This window comes from Electrophorus electricus, chromosome 9, assembly GCF_041902795.1.
Source record: "Electrophorus electricus isolate QZ-2024a chromosome 9, ASM4190279v1, whole genome shotgun sequence".
NCBI classification, from domain to species: domain Eukaryota; kingdom Metazoa; phylum Chordata; class Actinopteri; order Gymnotiformes; family Gymnotidae; genus Electrophorus; species Electrophorus electricus.
The window spans coordinates 20,597,850-20,617,282 of NC_137505.1; the positions used below are offsets into that span (position 1 = coordinate 20,597,850).

The following is a 19,433-nucleotide window of genomic DNA, read 5'->3' on the forward strand; positions in this document are numbered from 1 at the left end:
GGCTTTGTAGCAAACTCCGGAGGGCATTTGCAACGCCTGGCCCACAGACCCGGAGAGGCCCGTTCGGAAAGGTGCGTAAACGAAAGACGCAAACGGGACCTAAACCTCGAGTTTTATAATGAAAGTAAAAATGATTTGGTAATCGGAGTTTCCGTGGCCCGAGCAGCCGTGTGTGCTCGGTTCTTCCGGAGTCAGGCGTGGTGTCCGTGTGATGTGAAGATCAGCGATCGCAGATGAACTGCGCGGACGGAAAACTGTCGTGACATCGGCGTCTTCGCGGCGGATAGCTTACCCCGCTGTGTGAAACGTCCTTGTGGAAACGCGCCTTGTCTAATGTGTGGTAAATAAAAGTAAACATCAAATGTAGCGACTTCATGAATGCGGAACATGGATCGCGAACGAGCTACTTTCTTTATTGTATAAACATTTTAATAACCTGTGCGACAGACTCGAGATGATTAGCTAGCCAGGGTATCTTGCGCTTGACACTGTCCTTAATATCGAAAGTAAACAGTTTAAGTTAATATAGAAACGCATTACATTCACAGATACACCAACAGCTAGACGAGCCCATGGCGTCTGGCTTGTTGAAATTCTCTGTGTTGGTGCTGAAGTATCGGACCCCTCTTCTGCTGACTGGATGTTGCGGCGTCTTTGCAGCAAACGTTTTCTACCACGTGTTTCCAGATTACACTTACAGAAAACTGTATCAGGCCTGGAGCAAAGGAGAACCAGCCGTCCTTTCTGAGAAACTAGAGAACGTATTTCAGACGGTATTGAATGATTCAGCTGTTGGATCTCCTGATAACTACAGTGCTTTTGCTGCATATGGCTTTCACCCTGTCGGGGCAGGAATTCCATGGCTTCCCAGTGGTGCCCAGATTGGCATCCCAGCCAACTTTAACAGCACCCCAGATGACTCAGCTGGAATCACTGACCGAACTGTTCTCATCAATGGCCGAGAAGTGGAATGGGGCAGTGAGGCAGGTGCTACTCTGAAAGACGCCCTAGTGTTGTCCTTGGATGCTCAGAGGTTCTCTGTGGCACGAGAGGTAGCTCGGCTGGAGTGTGGCGGGCCCGTGTTGCATGCTGCCGTAGCGCCGGCGTGCCTGAGTGGGGCTTGGATCTACAGCATCGCTCTCAAACAGATCTTTGGGCTCCATGCTGGATCTGTGGTCTTCAGAGCAGGGGCTAATGCACTTGCATTAGGCCTGGGAGCTGTGTCGTATTTTTTAGCCACTGACGCAGTAAGCCAATGGCTGGAGTACCGCTCAGACAAGCGGGCTGCCGGCCTGTCCCGTGACTATGCAAAAGGCGGTGTTGAGTTTTATGAGAAGATCTTGTCTCGGAATAAGACCCTGCGTGTACTGATGGGGCCAAAGGGAGAAGAAATGTACGCGCCAAGTGGAAATCTGTTTCCTTCTAGTCTGCTGAGTCTGAAACATGCACCATATACTTCAAGGCGAGATGGTATTCTGAGTCTTCTGAAAGAAGAGAACATAAAGGATGCTGTGGGGACTTGAAATAAATCAACTAAACCAAATTACTGCTTCAGATTATTAGGGGGGGGAAATTATTTTTTGTGTATTATTTGCTCAATATTTTTGCTGTGGTATATAAAAGACAGCAGTTCTTAACATCTGGTACAGTACATGTGTGTAATATACTGTACATGTAAGAACCTGTGTCCAAGCTCATATGAATCTCACTGTCTTGTCCGTGACATTAGAGTCCTAAAGACGGACCAAAATTACTTTAAAAATGTTGAAAATTGAGTTAAAGAATCCTAAAGATACAAAGACCATAATCTAATGCTGGGAGAAGTCTCTTCCGTCCTAAATATGTTGTCTTAGTCTGGTTATAATGAAAGTTTAGTTGAGGTGTGCATACTAAAAAAAAATATATTTGAAATGCATATTCATGTTGGTCAAGTAATGTTTGATAACCACACAGTGCTACATTGATGTCTAAGTGATGGAAGCAATGACAAGCAAATACTCACTTTGTATAAGACATTAGAAACATCTTATTTAATTGCTGACACTTTACATTTTGTTTTGATTCACATTATTTGGGGTAATTTTAATGTATTCTCTATCTTGAAATGGACCAAAAATGTTGACTGTGTTGGTGCCTAGCGTCGAACTCAATTAAAAAAAAAAAGTCATTGTTTAAATATTTCCATACCAAGGTACACTAGTGAACACTTTACAGTAAAGCTTTTACAATGTCTGTATTTCTGTCTGAAATGTAGACAGTGTATTTTTTTTTTGTCTTTCGGTTTTGTCGAATAAATTCAATTCCTACATTTTCCAACAAGAATTCTATCAGGAGGGCTCTTTAATCTCTTCAGTGGGAAATTCATTGTGTCAGTCAGGGTGAGGTTGCAAAAATAAGTATTTTGACTTAAATTTGAATTAAAGAGAATTTGGAATTAAAGATAATAAATTGTTATTAAAGAAAGTTCTGGAGCTTTTCTTTATAACATTTTATATGCTTGGTTTTTAGACTTCACCTTGGTATTTCGGAGTTTCCAGTAGGCTATGCTTTGCCTACCGTATCGGTTTTTAAAGATCTCAGTACTGTCTGAATTGAACGTCATAACTTGGTGTACCCTTACCCATTTAACCCCAAGTTACTACCCGTTTAGTCTATTAATAAACTACTACATATCTTAACACGGCCGCCTTCTGGCCACGTAGTAGGCGCAAGTGTCCACTAGATGTCCCTGTTCTTTGCAGAAACAGTTTCACACTACCACACTGGCCGCGTTCTACTTCTTACGACACTAAATCAACTTTTTATAGCGTACCCGTTCATTTTAACACAACACTATCATTTTTGCAATTGTGCAAACAAAAGCAAAACCTTTCGTTCGTTCTCGTTTTTTGGGATCTGTAACTACATCGACCTTTTTCACCAGCTACATGAATCGCCCAGTTCGCTCGTTATTTAGCTCTGATCAGGCTTCATAAAAACCACGGTAAATGTGTAGTCCTGACGTTGTCTCAGAAATGACTAACTACCCCCCGCTCCCCGGGCGCTGCCGAGACTCCCCCGGTCCACTCCCTGCGCTGGAGCCCTGGTTGGGTCTATGAATGGAGAGAGAGGGGGCCAAGCTCTCCGAAAAGCGCGATTCCGGCGGAAAAAAGCCCCTACGCGGTGGTAAACGCAGGCGTTGGTCTGCGAGGCTGCTCCCACGGCCGCGTCCGTCCCCCCATGCACCGGACCTGCGGGGCTGGATTCGTGACTAGTGCGGCGGTCTTGCCGCCCCCCCCCCCCCCCCGGTGCGAAAGTGCGCGCGCGCGCGTGTGTGTGTGTGTGTGTGTGCGTGCGCGCGCGCGCGCGTCTCGCGATGGGTTTTCTCCTGCTAGCCGTTTCTCGTCTCTGAACAACACATTTCCTCAAAGCTGGACACCCCTGAGGCAGTTTATGACGGTAAGACTTCTTTTTACATCGCCAAACACCCGAACAAGAGGAACCTTTAACTCGTATTTCAGTGTTTGAGGTATTATTAGCATCATAACTTGGATTTTGAAGACTGAAATGCTACCGAAATAGCTAACCCAGCTAGCTAACCTAGCCAGCAGCGCTAACTGCCAGGATCTCTGCGTAGCTCGGTTAGGTTAGTAAAGTTTTAGGCTGACAGTTCCAGGCTCTGTCCGGCAAAATCCAGCATTTATTACTTAAAAAAACCCGGTAACGGTAAATAACGTTGGAAAAAAATCAACATATGTTAGTAGCTTGCAATGCCCCATTTTCAGTATATAGGTGCAGTACAGTAATGTTAGCTAACCTAAAGGTATTGAGACCGTGTTTTCTGATTAAGTTTGTCATTTAGAAGCTTTGGCGAATGTAAATAAATATTTAGCGCTGGATAGATATAGTTATATTATCCAAACTAAAGATATTCTTTGCAGTGCAGCCTGTTCGTTTTCAGTAAAAGCGAGTTCTTCTGTTATGGTACGTGCACAGTAACAACACGGTGACATTCCGGTATAGCAGAATAAAGCTGATCTTTATAGCTCATCCACCCTGAGAGTCGAGTAGAAAAACGGCCCCAAAACAGGTTCCCACATGAGGGGGTGTGTGTGGGTGTGGGTGTGGGTGTGGGTGTGGGTGTGTGTGTGTGTGTGTGTGTGTGTGTGTGTGTGTGTGTGTGTGTATGTATGTATGTATGTATGTATGTATGTATGTGTGTGTGTGTGTGTGTGTGTGTGTGTGTGTGTGTGAGTGAGAGAGAGAGAGAAATTTCAGCCCTCGAATGATGCCTTCGCATGGGATGTGACGGTGAGTTTGTTGCATCGTTATGCTGCAAGTGCAACACACCCTGCCAACATTGGGAGCTGTGGGCCTTGCATATGTTTGGCCTGTATATGTTGGCCGTAATGCATTTGCATTGCAACAGCTTGGCCAGTGTTTTGGGACGCAAGATCTGAACTGATGGTGCATTCTCAGTTCATTTGAAGAGGTGAATTCACTAAAAGTCCCGTTGCTGGTGTTTTTGAGTGAGTTGGCTTGTGGTGCAGGGTTGAGTAGGTGCTGGCACACACCTGAGCTGAGACCCGCCGGTGCCGACGTGGGGGTCGACGAGAGGGGCTCAGCAAAGACAGTTGCCTGGGCAGCTGTTTAACACCTGCCCACTTTTTACTGGTAGTCTAAATATCTGGCCAGGCCCATCTGAGTTTGTCATTAAAGGGTTAGGACATTGGCTTGTTGTATTTTCAGTCTGTGCATAAACAGGTTATGTTGGATTTTTTGTTTTCTTTAATATTTTAAGGCCAGCGTGGCAAAGAATCAACCATCATCAGTAACCAAGCTACACATATAAACAAAGTTAGGCCAAAGAAAGAGACATTACCTTGAAAATCTATTTATTTATGTATAAATTATTTCAGAAATATTTGTCCAGCTATTAAAAATACCCAGTTTGGCTATTTGCTAGTGCAACAGTTGTCCAAGGTCTCAGTTTGTAGCAGTATACATTCAATTACCTTATTGAATTCTGATTCTTTTCAAGACCAAAGATTAGTTCAGTTCTATTCTGTTTTCACCCTTTCCTTACGATATAATCAAGACATGAGTCATATGCAAAAGCTTTCTGATGACACATCACCTCATTGTTGTGTTTCAGTAGTGATGATAGTCCTTTAGAATATTAGTGAATCAATTGTTTTGTTTACCAGTTCAACATAACCCATTTTTTCTTATGTATTTTAATTGTATTTCACTGTACATAGCCAGAGTTAGCTAGCTAGAGATAAGGTAACTGGCATTAATAAGATATTTGATAGAATTGCTCTGTTACTACCCAAACAACTCCCCACCACTTCTGCCCCCGCCCCCTGTAAGCCCTAGTCCTGACGTTGCCTGTCCAGACGGAGGGTGAACTGGGGACTTGTCCAGGCTGGATCAGAAGGAGGCATGCCCGATATGGGGAAATGCCTTTCTGTGCATGTTCTGTCTGCCTCACCTTACCAAGGAAAGCTTCCTGTCCCTATTACAGGACAGATGATTCGTCCTTTCCTCATGCAGCCCAGAACAGAGAACCAAATTCCTGTCATGCACATTTCAGTAGCTCTCAGAGAGATGGCACGCAGCTGACTGTCATCCTAATGAATTACACAGAATGAGTAATGCAGAATGTAGTTATACTGAACCTGGCACCAGGTGAGACATGGTTAGCTAATCAGGCAGAGGATGAAATGCTGAGTGAGGCCTTGATTATTAAGTGTTCAGGTAAGACTCCATTATTTATCCAGCTTAAACAGTTATGAACAAATCATTTGAAAATCTTACAAATGATTGGTTGTGTGGTACTTTTGTTTTCTTGTTCTTTGGGAGACACAATCGACATGTTTAGTGAAAGAACGAGACCAGTCTCTTTCACCTTAACTCCGCAATGAACACTTTAAGTGGGAGTGCAAAATGACATCTGTCATACTGATTTGTATTTAACATGACAGCTAAGTGTTTATGGATAAGAATGGGAGATTAAACTGAAAATTAATGAGTTTCACGCTTTTTAATCTTTGATAAAGGTGCCGCATTCAACACTTATAATAGCTAAACAAAACCAAGGAGAGTCACATACAATGTATTGTCTGCTTACTACTCTCCTTTGTTGTAATGTTGCTGTTATTAATTCTACTGTTTGGTGTTGTAATCATTGTTATATCTGACTTTTTGTGGGCCACCGTTGGTACCGTTAATTAAGGAGATTTGTAATGGTGTATTGTGAGTAATGACAGAACTGAGTTGAAGTAACATTTGTCATGTCCATAACATCTTAGTTGCTGGTCATATTGAACATGAAATAAGAGCTACGTCTGAAACACCTAAACCATCCGGTCATCAGGAGTTTATATGTATCCTAAAAAGTGGCTGGAATTTATTTCCTTGTGATAACTGGGAACAATTACATAACATGCCACTTTTCATTTTGACCAGTCATTTTTGAACCAGTTTGAGGATGTACTGTTTGGTGCCATCATCTTAATGCTCCTTTGTGTTACTTGAAGCAAATAGCTGGCAAATCTCTATCACAGTCATCCTTGAGTAAATATTACTTGTTTGTTAAAATGGGTTAAAAGGTTCTAGAGTACTGGAACAGGTCTCAGTGCTGCTTTGGGCTTCTCTAAAACAGTGATCTTGGCTCCTTTATCTGCCGGCCCATTAGGAAAGGTCACCAACTACAGGCTACTGCACTGAAGTAGATGCTGTTTCTTTTTTGTAAGCACCTGTGGGTCTGTAAGTATAACCGTGACATGTAGATAGGAAATGTGCAGCAAACAAAAAAAAAGGGGGGGGGGAACTCCTAAAAATCTCCATGTAAATTTACTGATGATGTCTTCAAGCTTACATTTCTTTCTGATCTCATTCCAGCATAGCTGGGAATGTTTTGGCTCAAGACAGATTGTGTGTGTGTCTGTGCGATTGTGTTTGTGTGTGCGTGCGCACACACACACACACACACGCGTGTGCGCACACACGCACCCCAGGGGGTTGGAATGTGACTATAATAGAAATGACAAAAACAGCCCAGATAGGAGGAATACAAATGAGAACTTGCATCTTGCTAAAAAATGTCCTGCCTTCACAAGACAGCAGTGTGAATTTCTTCATGAAGTGTTATGTTAGTTAAACGTTCTAAGTGAAGGAGAATGCTTGAATACTAGTTTCCTTCAGACGTTTGCAGCGTGTTTCAGATGGGCAAAACCAGGCTGCTTCCTTTTCCCCCTATTATTGTTAATTCAGTGCTCGGACCGAGAGAAACAATGAGAGGATTTAAGCAGTAAGCAAAAAGCTTTCATGTCAAGAAAAGGAGGGGGTGAGCTGTATTTTGTAGTATATAATTTTCATTAATTTAATGTTAAAATGTTTGCCCTCATGTGTCATCAGAATTCCTTTGCAAACCAAACCAGTCCATTTGCTGAGTAATCTGACCTGCACCTGTAGGCATGCAGAAGCCCTGCAGGAATTCCCCCTGCACTCTGATGCTAATGGAGGCAAAATTGATGTCATTATTGTATTAAAGATAATGAGCATGGAGCATAAATGCAAAATGTCATAATTTTATCTAAATGGTGTTTGTTTGTTTGCTTGTTTGTTTTTGGGTGGCTAGTGTGGGTGCGCTGTCGACTGGTTAGAATAGGTTTGGACTATAATAGGTTTAAACTATGTGTTGGTCTCTTGTACCAGCCGTTGGGTACTGTCATGGTACTGCCTTACCTGTGGCCAGAGTTCCGGCACTGAGCTCAGGACAGCAGCGGGACAAGTACGACTGGAGCAGCGCTTGTTGCCTTGGCCGAAACAAAAGTAAGTGAGAGCAGCCAGCCTAGATGGGCTTAATTCAGGTAGGATTAAGAGATTAGGTAGATTTCGCTGCTATAGTGGTTTCATGTGTGGCAAAGGTTACTGTTACTCTGCAGATGAAACAGGGAAGCTTGTTAAGAGATTAGGGTAATCTCTGATGATTACTCTTTGAGAGCAGGCACCACCGGGCTGGACTCGGCCGAGAGCCCGTGCTGACGGTGCACCTTCTGAACACTGGCGCACTGAAACGGCTAGTGAGGATGCTGATGGATGATGTGAAAGGATTTTTATTTTTTGTTAATGGTTGTTTAAAACTTGCCTTTTGGTAATACTACAAACATTAGTGTACTTGAAAATGCTTATTTGTACAAATTCCCCACCGTCAGCAAGGTTTTCTTCAGCTCCTCTATATCCAATCTGTTTGGGGGTGTGTGTGTCTATTTTTCACCCCCTTTATAACTTCCTTCAGTAGTTACGCGTGGGTGCTGTGCCATATGTAGCCAGAGGGTGCAAAAATATCAGGCTCTGTCAGAGATTGGCTACAGAGGTGTGCGTGCTGTTCAGATCTGGTTACAAGCGCCTGTGGACTTGGTGGATGTGTGTGTGTGTGTGTGTGTGTGTGTGTGTGTGTGTGTGTGTGTGTGTATGTGTTGTGTGTGTTCATGCATGCGTGTGCACACCTGAGTCAGGAGAAACGCCTGGTTGACTGGAAATCCGCTGCACATCATGTTTTCTGTGAGTTTGCCACCGGCTGGCATTGGCTGGCTGCACTGCAGGAAAGTGTGTTTGTCCTACAGAAGTCAAAGTTGGTGCAAAAAAGCAGCAAGTGTGTGTTTGGGCCACAGGATATCCTATGATTTTCAGTTCCCATGATCCACCGGCCTCCCCTCAGACAATAACTGCCATACCCTTTCTAGGTTTCTAGCATTTACTCATTTGGCAAAATTACTATTGATGTTGAACTCAGTTTTTAGGTTCTTGGACAGTTTGTCAGCGGACCTACCCAGTCCGCCACTTGTCAGTTTCTGACCAGAGGACCACTGCTGACTGGATAGCATTTGTGCGGTGGGAAATCGGCGCTGCATTAAGGCTTGACACGGGAGTGGAGGTGTGCTGGTATGACTATCAAGCTTAGTAGTGTTACCGCTGCGAGCACACAGCCGCACGTATCCGCAGGGCCGAACAAGTGGTCTTTTGAATCTGTGTGTGCACAGTGCATCTAGAATTTAGTGATCGACGGAATAATCAGATAAATCTTGTGGGGTTTTTTAACCATTCCGTGCCCAAGTGATTGCCCATCTCTTGCCTGCTCCGAAATGCCTGTTTTTAATGAGGGTTGTTAGCTGATGACTAGCTGATGACCTGAGTTAGGTCTGTTGGAAGCATTCTCAAGAACGCTTCAAGTCTCGTTTAGGAAAATCCATAGTGTAATTGGAATAATGACCATTTGACATTCAGCCAAATGGGGTGGGAAAAATGGATTATAAGTAAAATGACTGGATTATGCATGCAGTCATAAGTGATTCACTAGCAAATGAGTGAGATTTAGACAAGTGTAAAGCTCACCGAGTAGGTGAGAAGAGAGAGGGGCCCATTCTGTTACATTCTAGAATGTGCTGGTCCGATTGAATGGTAGGGCAACGGGCAACTTGGCATTGTGGACAAAGTTTCATATATGGACATGCACAGACACGTACAGACACCTTTTTAGTATGTACTTGTAGACCAGCAATTCCCTAGTAGGGATGTCTGGCAAAGCGCAAGGCTGAGAACTCCATGACGTGCCTCTCCAGGTCAAAGTCGTTTTAAATCGACCTTGATGAGGATAAGGGTGTGAGGATGAAGCTGAGGGGGTGTTTGTGGAGGGGGTTCTCCGAGGCTTGGAGACAGCCTGATTAGCATCAGCTTACCATGCCAGTCATAACTGCTGCTCACACAATCTCACTGGCCTGCAAACCCGATTTGGTGTGTGACGGATCTTGCAGGACTCAAGGTTGACAGCAAGATTGCATTCAAATCCTTGGCCCTTGATTCTACGGCCACTGATTCTGCAGTTGAGTGGTTAATTTCAGCTTCCATAGGTATGTCACGGTTCACATGCTGTTACCAACAAACTACAGGGCTCCTTGTTTGCCAAAGGGCTTGTTTGTTTGGGGAACAGATTTCTTCATGCTGCGTGTTCTTTTTTTTACCACCTTAGTTTTGTACAAAGCCTTCTGGGCCTACAGGCCTTAACTAGTTTTAACACTATCCCGATTCCCATCATCTGAGCCTCCATGGCTGCTAGAAGAGTTCTAGTGTGGTAGACTGGTGCACATGTTTACACTCAGGAGAGCCCTTGGAAAAACTGTCCTGTCTTGCTTACTGTATCATTGTGCATCTCCTTGGCTTGCTTGGTCTTGTTGTTCATGAGAAAGTGCAAGAGCTTATGTACCTGTGCACGTGTGTTTTCAGCTTGATCTGGTCTGCATGCTGTCGAAAGATTATACGTCTGAGTATGGTGATGGTGATATGGCCGAGTATGGTGATAGGATTATGGTGATATGGCCGGGTATGGTGATAGGATTATGGTGATATGGCTGAGTATGGTGATGTCTTGCAGTGTGTCTTCATGAAGTGGCCTCATCCTTGTGCTACAGACTCCGGCTGGACCGTAATGAGCGCCCGCTTCCGGTTGCCTGCTAGCAGATCCTACAATGTCCGGGCATCGGAGCTGGCGCGCGACAGGCAGCACACGGAGGTGGTCTGCAACATCGTTCTCTTGGACAACACCATCCAGCCCTTCAACGTTAACGTAAGTACACCCACATGCTTTTAGCTTATGCCTGTTTCCGTTCAACCTTAATGGGGTAATCCACACGAGCACATGCTTTAATGGTGTCTCTAGTACACAGAACAACAAGGGCAGACAAAAACCTGAGCCAAAAAGATTGGCTCTGATGGTAAGCAGTGCTCTGCCTTGAAGAAAGTAAAGGCTGGGTTTTTAGTAATCTGACACAAAGATGAGCAGTAATTACTTCAATAACAGGTTAATAAGTGTTAAGCTTTTGTGGTCTTTAAATAATTTTTTATTTTTATTTTCCAAATACAGCTATGTCAACAAGAATAGATTTGCATTTGTGCACCTGATTCTTTAAAGATGCAACAATACTGGGTGCTAACACTGGCTAAAGTGAAGTTTGAGATTTCCCACCCAGGATATTGTGTATAACGCACCCATGTGCACGCAGCCCCCTGGATGGTGGTGGCTACATTCTGCACACAGTTTGGTTACGTGCCTGACATTCCTCCAGAAGGCGGAGTCTCCCTCGGCGTTCCTCCAAGTCAAGTACAAGCGTGTACCTGTGGCGTTGCGTCACTGGTGCACATGCACGCCCGTGCGTGCCCACGATGCTGCCCTTGCACCTCATCTGGGCAACTACACCACAGTGAGGTCATGGGGTCACGCTGATCGCGATATCACTGCCTTTGCCCGGCGCTTTAACTGGACCCAGTGCAGGAGTCCTGACCACAGAAAAACACTCGCGCAAGAAGGCTTTACCTTGCTTAAAAATAACAGTAATCACAAAGTGTTAAGACGACTTTGTTAATAATGGTAATAACAGCTCAGAACGTTGGTGTCCTTTGGGAAGTTTACTGGGATGTGCTGCCGTCCCTGTCCGCTGCTCTACTGGTTCCTTCCCACCCCGAGGTTGATGCGTGTCCGCATACAGAAGCACGAGGATGAGGAGGAGAATGTCCATGGGGGCGGTGAACACACACAAACAGGAAGGCCGTCGTTGGCGCAGTGTAGGTCACCATGGCGCACGTCGTTATTGTGATTGGGTAGGCCTCTATAAATATTTCACACCTGCTTGTCAGTGGTGGTTTGAGTTACGTCTGCAGTGACGAAAAGAAGCCAAAGAAACCCGAGCATACCTGTAAATATTAGAATTGGGTGACGACATTTTGTAACTCTGCACCTAGCATAGGGGACACTGTCTTCAAGTGCATTTGTAAGTAGACACACAGCTTGCACGTCTCTGTGGGTGATGGGAAACTAGTCCTAATTCACCCGAAAGATGTGTGCTGTGCAGTAAAGCAGCCGTGCGCTAAATTAAGGGTAACCTTAGTAAAGGTGATATTTCAAGAGCAGAAAACCTTCAAATCATGTAGCAGACTCAAGCTCAAACTCTACTGCCATTTATGAGAGCATTATGTCACAGTAAAACACTGTTGTTGCTGTTGTCATGTCCTAGAAAGTTTCCAAAGTAATGGAACCCTACGCCACTTGTATAAACAGATGTTTCATTACAATATGGAGGATAAGGGGAAGTTGTCGCGCATCGTGTCTAACCTTGGTAAAGTGAACTTGGTATCTGTAGCAGAAATACCCAGAAGTGTTTAAGAAACAGCTAGTGTTCTAGTTGTTGATGATTTGGGTAAATGTTTTACATGCCATCTGTAAACATCCATATACCCCTGTGTACTCCTGGTACAGAGTACCTCATCTGGGATGATTGACACAAGGAAGACAGTAGTCAAGGTGGGAACCGTTTGGCGAAACTACATCAGATGTTAGTTTGAGGCAGATTGGACTTTATTTCTTTTAGTGCATTTTGCTAAGAAAAATGTTTTCATCACGTGATTGTTGAAAGCCTTTTCAGTTAAGCTGAGTTGTATTCAATGTTTACAGTTATTGTGAACTTGATTTTTAAAGTTTACTGTAAATTAAAAAAAAAAAGGTTGTTAACGATCATATAAGCCATGCAGCCTATTGCTGAGAGGAGTTATAGCCCAGCGATGTTCGAAGTACTGCCAAGTATCGCTTTGTTGCGTCACTAGTTTACCACAGCTCTCCCTCAGCAGGGAGTCTCCATTGTTGGAACCGTTAGCAGCTTCTGCTGTTGTGAGATGATTCTAGGACAAGCTGTTTCCTGCCAGCTCGCATGTCTGTCATTCCGCCGCGCGGGCCCTCTCCGTTCCCGTCCTCTCCCGATACTCGACCCCCATCTATCTCTCTCTGTCAGCATTACAAGTGCTGTCTGATCCTTTTATTACCCCCACCCACACCTCCTCTCAGCCCGGTCCAGACGTTGCAGCTGGGATCCGGGGAGCTTGCTTTCTGTTTTACACGGGGGTGCATTTATCCATCGGGAGGCCATGGGAGGCATTTTACTGCTGTTTAGGATCCGATACCATTCCCTGTTCTACTCGACGCTCCTGCTGGGACGCTGTGGGACTCTGCTTGAATCCAGTTCCTGAGTGCCATTTCCCTTTATTTGCAGAATTTTAAAAACACACACAAACATATTTCATCATTTATCCTTTGTCTTCCGCATAGTTGTGGTCATTTAGATCTGGATGTTTGAGTAGGAGCCTAATGCCAGATCAGCTTCTCCACATCTGCGGGGCTTCACAGCTTTAACATACGTTTCCTTCCTTGTCTGTATTTAAGGCCGTTCCAGGTTCTCCTGAAAGCCCAGCGTCCCTGGCCACATCCACAGCCATGTGGAAAATGGAGCTTTTGTGAGGACCAAAAGTTCCCAGAGTGACAGGAAAATAGCAAAATGTTAACTTTTAGTGTACAAGCCTTTAGAAAGAACAAGAAGAGCCCAAAAGTTTCCTTTTGCTTACTGAGGATAGAGTAAGGGTTGGTGGACAAAGCAGTATTTAGCTACTGTAATACACATGTCAATGGAAATAGAGAGAGAGAGAGAGAGAGAGAGAGAGAGAGACCTATTGGGTGTTGCCTTGGCCACAGCGACTAATTCTGCTGAGCGTGTGTGAGTGTGGCAGCAGACCAGCAGCTCACTAAAGCAGTACAGTGGCCCCTTTGCTTTTAGTGTGTCTCACACACACTCTAGAAGATCCGCTGCATATTCCTGCTTCCAGTTCGTACTGCCACCTCAGGCAGGGCTTTAGCAGAGACACAGACACACACACACAGTAAGCTTGCCCTTATAGAATAGGCTGCAGTGGTGTTATAATCTGTCTCATTTTGGCGAACAGCTCAAAGAGCCATGGGCATGGGAGGAAGCAGAAAGGACAGGATCTGTTCCATTTCCTGCACCTAAAACACTGAGAAGTGACTAATGCGCAATAAACGCCTTCCGCCTTGGATGGTGGAAACATCCTCCAAGAATTTGGTGTTAACTTGGTTAGAGTCAGCAGAAAAACAGTTCTCAGGACTGTACCATGATAAAGGAAGTCTTTGTAACTTTGATTGCTTCTTGCTTTAACTGATTGGTAACATGACCTATAAGTCAGAGCTCATGGTGTGAAAGGCTTGATAAACTTTGATTACACTTCAGTGGTTGGTAATTTGATATTGTGCATGATTTTCGTTTGATTTGCATTTACATTTACAGCATTTGCAGTGATTTATAGGCTTCATCAAATATATACTCATGAGAATAGATAGGTCAGTGTTACATTACATGTAGAGATGCGCGCACACACACACACATGATTGTTCAGTCTGTAAGACATAGCTGGAATGTTGTTAGACTGTTTCTGTCTGACAGAGAAATAAGAGGGCAGTGAACAGAAATTGTAAAGTATTTAATTGAACAGCAAACAGGACGAGTCCAGTTGTCTGCACTGCCAGTGTCTCCCGAGTTCTTCTTTTTCTTGAGAAGCCGTCTCTGCCAGAGATGGTGCATGCGGTAGCCTAGATACAAAATCAGAATGGGCTGTATGCAGCTTTGTAACGTTGTAAATGTCAATACGGAGAAGAAGGATCACCTAGAGCCACCAAGATCTAGAGCCACCCAGATGTAGAGCCCTCTAGAGTGCAGTGTTCTGTTACTCGAGTCTTTTGGCTTGTCAGGTCTCCTTGTTGTCTTTAACTCTCAAGCAAGTGGCTCAAAACATACTTACTGTGGCAAGCTTGAGACAAAAGTGTGTAAGAGTGTGTGTGTGTGTGTGTGTGTGTGTGTGTGTGTGTGTGTGTGTGTGTGTGTGTGCGCGCATGTGTGCACGTGCGTGCGTCCTCGTCCTGCAGAAACACGATCATGGACAGGTGCTTCTGGACACAGTCTTCAAGCACCTGGAGCTGACTGAGAGAGACTATTTTGGGCTGCACCTGGCTGACGAGTCCTCTGACAGTCCGGTGAGTTCAGAGGTCACACCCGGAGCCGGGCAGGGCTGACGCAGCTCCCTCCCACGATTGGCTCTTTTGAAGCGGTTGTAGATTATCCTCGGAGGGGGCGCTCACATGGCTGCTGGACCAGGCCTAGATTTAGCAATGTAGGGCAAAACGTGGCTTCACACCATTCAGTTTGAGGCCACGGCACCGACGGCACATGGAATCGCCACTTCTACACATCTGGGATCCTAGTTTTCCCCACCCCCCCTCTTTCCTGAAATGTTTGACCATATTTTTTTTTTCTTTTGCATAATGAGCAGAATACTGAAGGAAGGCCTTAGGGTGTCAGCTAATGCACCATCAGTGGGTCGATAGCGTTGTTCTGCAGCTGGGGCCAAATCGAAGTTAAATGGCTACCTTGTCGAAAAAATAGTCTGGCTTTTTGTGCTGTAACTGCACATCAGAACACCCCCACCTCTGTATATCAGAGAGAGCCAGCGTAGTGAATTATTGAGTACAATTGTGTTGCCTTGTTGCTGAGGTCTTTTTATTTTTTCCCCGTCCCTTTCGCGTGTCATCAATATTTCACAGAGGTGGCTGGATCCCAACAAACCCATCAGGAAGCAGTTAAAAAGTGAGTAAACTGAATGATGTCTCTTAACCACACAGTTAACGCGAGCCATTGGCTCCCCGTGTTCACTGGCATGCTCATGCGCTATTCTGCTACAGGGGGCTCTCCTCATCATTTGAACTTCCGGGTGAAGTTCTTCGTGAGCGACCCTAGCAAACTTCAGGAAGAGTACACACGGTGAGTCTGAGCGAGCAAGCAGTCCTTATTGTGACTGAGTAACCGATTACCTGTCAGACATGCACCACAGCAGCACAGTGGACCCTCTACACACTCCGCCCAGTGGGCCCCACAACACTTACTGCTGCAGTGGGCCCCTCTAAGCGCACCGCTCAGTGGGCCCCTCTAAGCGCACCGCTCAGTGGGCCCCTCTAAGCGCACCGCTCAGTGGGCCCCTCTAAGCGCACCGCTCAGTGGGCCCCTCTAAGCGCACCGCTCAGTGGGCCCCTCTACACAGACAGCCATCATCTGAACCATTTGAGCCTTTAAAAGTGATCATGTATCCCTGCATTGGGAAACAAGTGTTCATTTATTTAGTTGTTTATTTTCTCTGTGACCACAGGTTGTCTCAATGATTGTTTCTCTTCTACCCTCCCTCTCCTTCTCTGCCCATGTCCTCGTCTGCCTCTCTCCCTGTCTCCAAAGGTACCAGTATTTTTTGCAGATCAAGCAGGACATTCTCAGTGGGAGGTGAGTTGGGGTCATTGAGTGTCCCGAGCCTGCTCATTATCGGTTTAGCCCGAACACGACTTACAGATCGCCACTGTGTTCTAATTATCCAGCACCCTGAAGCTGCCGCCCTTGCATGGTCGTTGTGTGTGTTAACCCAGTTCTTATGGTGTCTTTTAGGCTGCCCTGCCCGCACAATACTGCCGCCCTGTTGGCCTCCTATGCTGTCCAATGTAAGTATGAACTTGTATAACAGCTCCAGGACAATGTACTCTGGCACCAGACTTGTACATGAGCCAGAACAATGACCAAGTTAAGTCAGTTAAGAGGTTTTGATAGTGCTGTTCTGTGTTATGAGGAAGTGCAATGAGGCATGAAGGCATACAGTCCTCCCCGCTGTCTCTGCTGCTGAAGCAGTGATGCTGTTTGAAGGCCTCAGTAGGCCATTTAGCATATCTGGAGCGATTTATAAGGGTATATTTTGTTTGATGATTTACTGCGTGTTCGTCTTCTGTTTTCTGAATCATCGGTTTTTGAAATATGCTGGGAAATTGTTCACATAAGCACTTGTGCCGCTCAGTGTCCCTTGAACTCTCCCTTAACCTTCTCTTCCACAGATCATCAGTAACCCTTTAGCCTAGCAGCGGGACTATAATTAGAAACGCTCTCAAACTCGAGGATTGATGTGCATCTTTGACTTCTTGACTTCGTCTGAATTAGAACTCTCCCGCATCCAGATATGTAGTGCAGCGCGTGACTTCCCCCGTCGGGCACAGCAGAAAACTGGGGTGATGTGCTGTATTGCATGTGAGTGATGCTGTACTGCCTGGTCTGTGGTTCTACTCCACACAGTCCTTCAGGGACTGTGATTAATGATTACCATGATTAATACTGGTAATTATGGTAAGTGAAGCCGTTACAGTGCGTTGCCCGTTAGGCCGGGGTTTACAATGCGTGTGTGAAGTGTCGATCAGAGAGAAGGCGGCCTCTCCCCTATTTAAGCCTCCCCTGTGTAAAGCCTCACGCCTGGCCAGCACGGAACATTCCAGCGCCGCACAGCCTCCAAGGCGCACAAGCTCCAGCTTGTAAGAGTGTGAGGTACGTGCGCTGAGCAAGCCTCCCAAAACGCGGCATTAACCAGCCGGAGCCCACTCAGCTTGTGCGTGCGCGCACAGGACCGTGGCGTGGCTTCTGCTGGGGCAGCTCCTAGCAGGCTGGCGGCAGGCCGTAAAGGATGACCGCTTTGGCATCAGAACCCACAGCCGTGCTCACTTGTTTGCGTTTGACAAGCTTGCTAGGCTGCGTCGTAGGCTGGTGAAACCCAAGGACCGAAAACCAGTAGCAACGCACTTCCCTCGTGTCGGAAATTTGACAAGAATCAATCTTCCTGGCTTTGCGCTTCAGAGTTGCACCAACCGCTAAGTCCAAGGCATTGTTAACGCGTCCTTTCGAGGCTGTCTGGTTTCGGTGGTCGTTAGCAGAACACACGCGGTCACAGTCGGGTGATGCGGCCGGTACCCTCCGTATGCATTGACTGCGAGGCGTGTCTCGCCCTCCAGCCGAGCTGGGGGACTACAGGGAGGCGGAGAACGCGCCCGGCTACCTGTCGGAATACCAGTTCATCCCCAACCAACCGCAGGGCTTTGAGAAGGAAGTAGCCAAATATCACCAGCAACACAGGTGAGTCCCAGGGGATTGTGACACACGATATCGTGCTGCCGGCTGTATGGTGCATTATATTAACCAATTACATTATATCAGCCCATGGTCTTATATTTACACATTATATATAGGGTGTCGGAATCACTCCTTATTAACACTGTTTACGGAATATCACATGCAGTTGTTAATTTGCCCTAATCTGTCCTAATATGATTTATCTGAAGTGTGTAAAAACAGCAAGAAGCTCAGGGTGGGGTTAACGCTTATAGTGTTTACAAGTCCAGCTGGACAGAATTAAACACTGTGAGAGTCTTAATGCAGAACTCCAGCTTTTGCTTGGTGTGTTTGAGGAAGTGGGAGGTGGGGGCGGGTTCGTCTGGCGAGCGCTGTCTGCCTGTGCTGCGGCAGCCTGGCAAGAACAGTTGTCTCGTTGTTCTCCGCGCCCTGGTCTCACGCTTGTAGGTCACAAGTTGGCCGGGCCAGTGGTGCCCATGCCAGCGCCCCCGCTCCCCCCGTGGAGCTTCTTCTCATGACCCTCCTCTCCGACTCCTTCCGCAGCGGCCTGAGTCCGGCCGAGTCCGAGTTTAACTACCTGAACAGAGCGCGCGCCCTGGACCTCTACGGAGTCGAGCTGCACTATGCAAGGGTAAGCATATGCGCCGTCGCCCCCTGCTGGACAACAGAGACCAGTCAGTCCAGTCCAGATGCCCGGACGATGCATGGTTTTGCTGTGACCCAGCTCCCAACACACCTGAGCATTTCCAGCAGAACTGGAGATTAAACAGGTGGCGTTTAAGTTGAGGTTTGGAGGTCTTGGCATGCATGCTGTTTTCTGAGGGGCAGGAAATGTGCTCGCGTCTTTATGAACGCACCACACAAATGGTGTGGAGAAAACAGAAGGTGTTTAAAGAATATGCTGAAAGCTTTTCAGATCTGTCGAGATCACTGGCTGTCTCCACTCCGCATTAGCTGGGCTGGAGGTGTTCGATAGGCAGAGTTTTTAGCACCAGCGTTCAGAGTGCCGCTTGCGTGCAGAGACATTAGCCTCTTTTGGGAACTATCACATCTAAAGGGCTTCGTCAAGGCCCTCTGTGCTGGAGAATGGCTTTGTTTTTTCCTTATTTTTTTCCCCTACTGTGACTATCAGTCACATTCTGTAACGTTCTGCAGACTCCTGGCACATTGGGCTCCAGGGAGACGACAGAGGGTTCGTAAGAGAGAGAGATGGAGAACATGATACAGAGGTCTGGCCGGAAGCCCCTTCGTTTCGCTGGAGCAGGGGAAAGGGAGAATGCGTAATGATGCGTTTCTGGGGAAGTGTGTCGGAGAGACAGGATTAAGTGGGCTGCTCTGTGTTCTATGCCACTGAACAAAAAAAGAGGAGCCCCAGTGTTCCCGCGCTTCCGTTATTAGAGTGACGTCTCCAGTCTGTTTTCAGCTGGGCCCCAGTGACATTTACACACCCTTCCGTGGAAGAATGTAACCTTGATGACAGATTATACTTTCTTCCACATTAGATCAGATCTTTCCTGCAAATCCAATGTGGTGGTGTGTATTTTTCCACTTTAGCACAGTCTTCTTGCCTGATGT

The 19,433-nt window shown here is 46.1% G+C and overlaps 2 protein-coding genes across 8 annotated transcripts in view; both read left to right on the forward strand.

Annotated features, from left to right (window-relative positions):
- The first annotated feature begins 572 nt into the window (after positions 1-572).
- tmem177 (transmembrane protein 177) lies at positions 573-2,322 on the forward strand. Its single transcript, XM_027032848.3, has one exon. The coding sequence runs from the start codon at positions 573-575 to the stop codon at positions 1,521-1,523; it is 951 nt and encodes a 316-aa protein (XP_026888649.2). The 3' UTR covers positions 1,524-2,322.
- A 979-nt stretch (positions 2,323-3,301) lies between these two features.
- Positions 3,302-19,433, forward strand: part of ptpn4a (protein tyrosine phosphatase non-receptor type 4a) — a 33,366-nt gene continuing 17,234 nt past the window's right edge. For 2 of the 7 annotated variants that reach the window (XR_014125248.1, XM_081720549.1), the window contains exons 1-9: positions 5,588-5,739; positions 10,455-10,609; positions 14,801-14,908; positions 15,476-15,518; positions 15,614-15,692; positions 16,158-16,202; positions 16,362-16,414; positions 17,741-17,861; positions 18,402-18,489. Coding sequence is in view for 6 of the 7 variants with exons in the window: in XM_081720549.1 (XP_081576675.1) it covers positions 5,637-5,739; positions 10,455-10,609; positions 14,801-14,908; positions 15,476-15,518; positions 15,614-15,692; positions 16,158-16,202; positions 16,362-16,414; positions 17,741-17,861; positions 18,402-18,489 (795 nt within the window). In the remaining variant the exon portion in view is untranslated. Of the gene's footprint in view, positions 3,439-4,205; positions 4,291-5,587; positions 5,740-10,417; positions 10,610-14,800; positions 14,909-15,475; positions 15,519-15,613; positions 15,693-16,157; positions 16,203-16,361; positions 16,415-17,740; positions 17,862-18,401; positions 18,490-19,433 lie in introns of those variants that run through there. The other 5 variants (XM_081720548.1, XM_081720550.1, XM_027032999.3 and 2 more) reach the window with 4 other exon arrangements.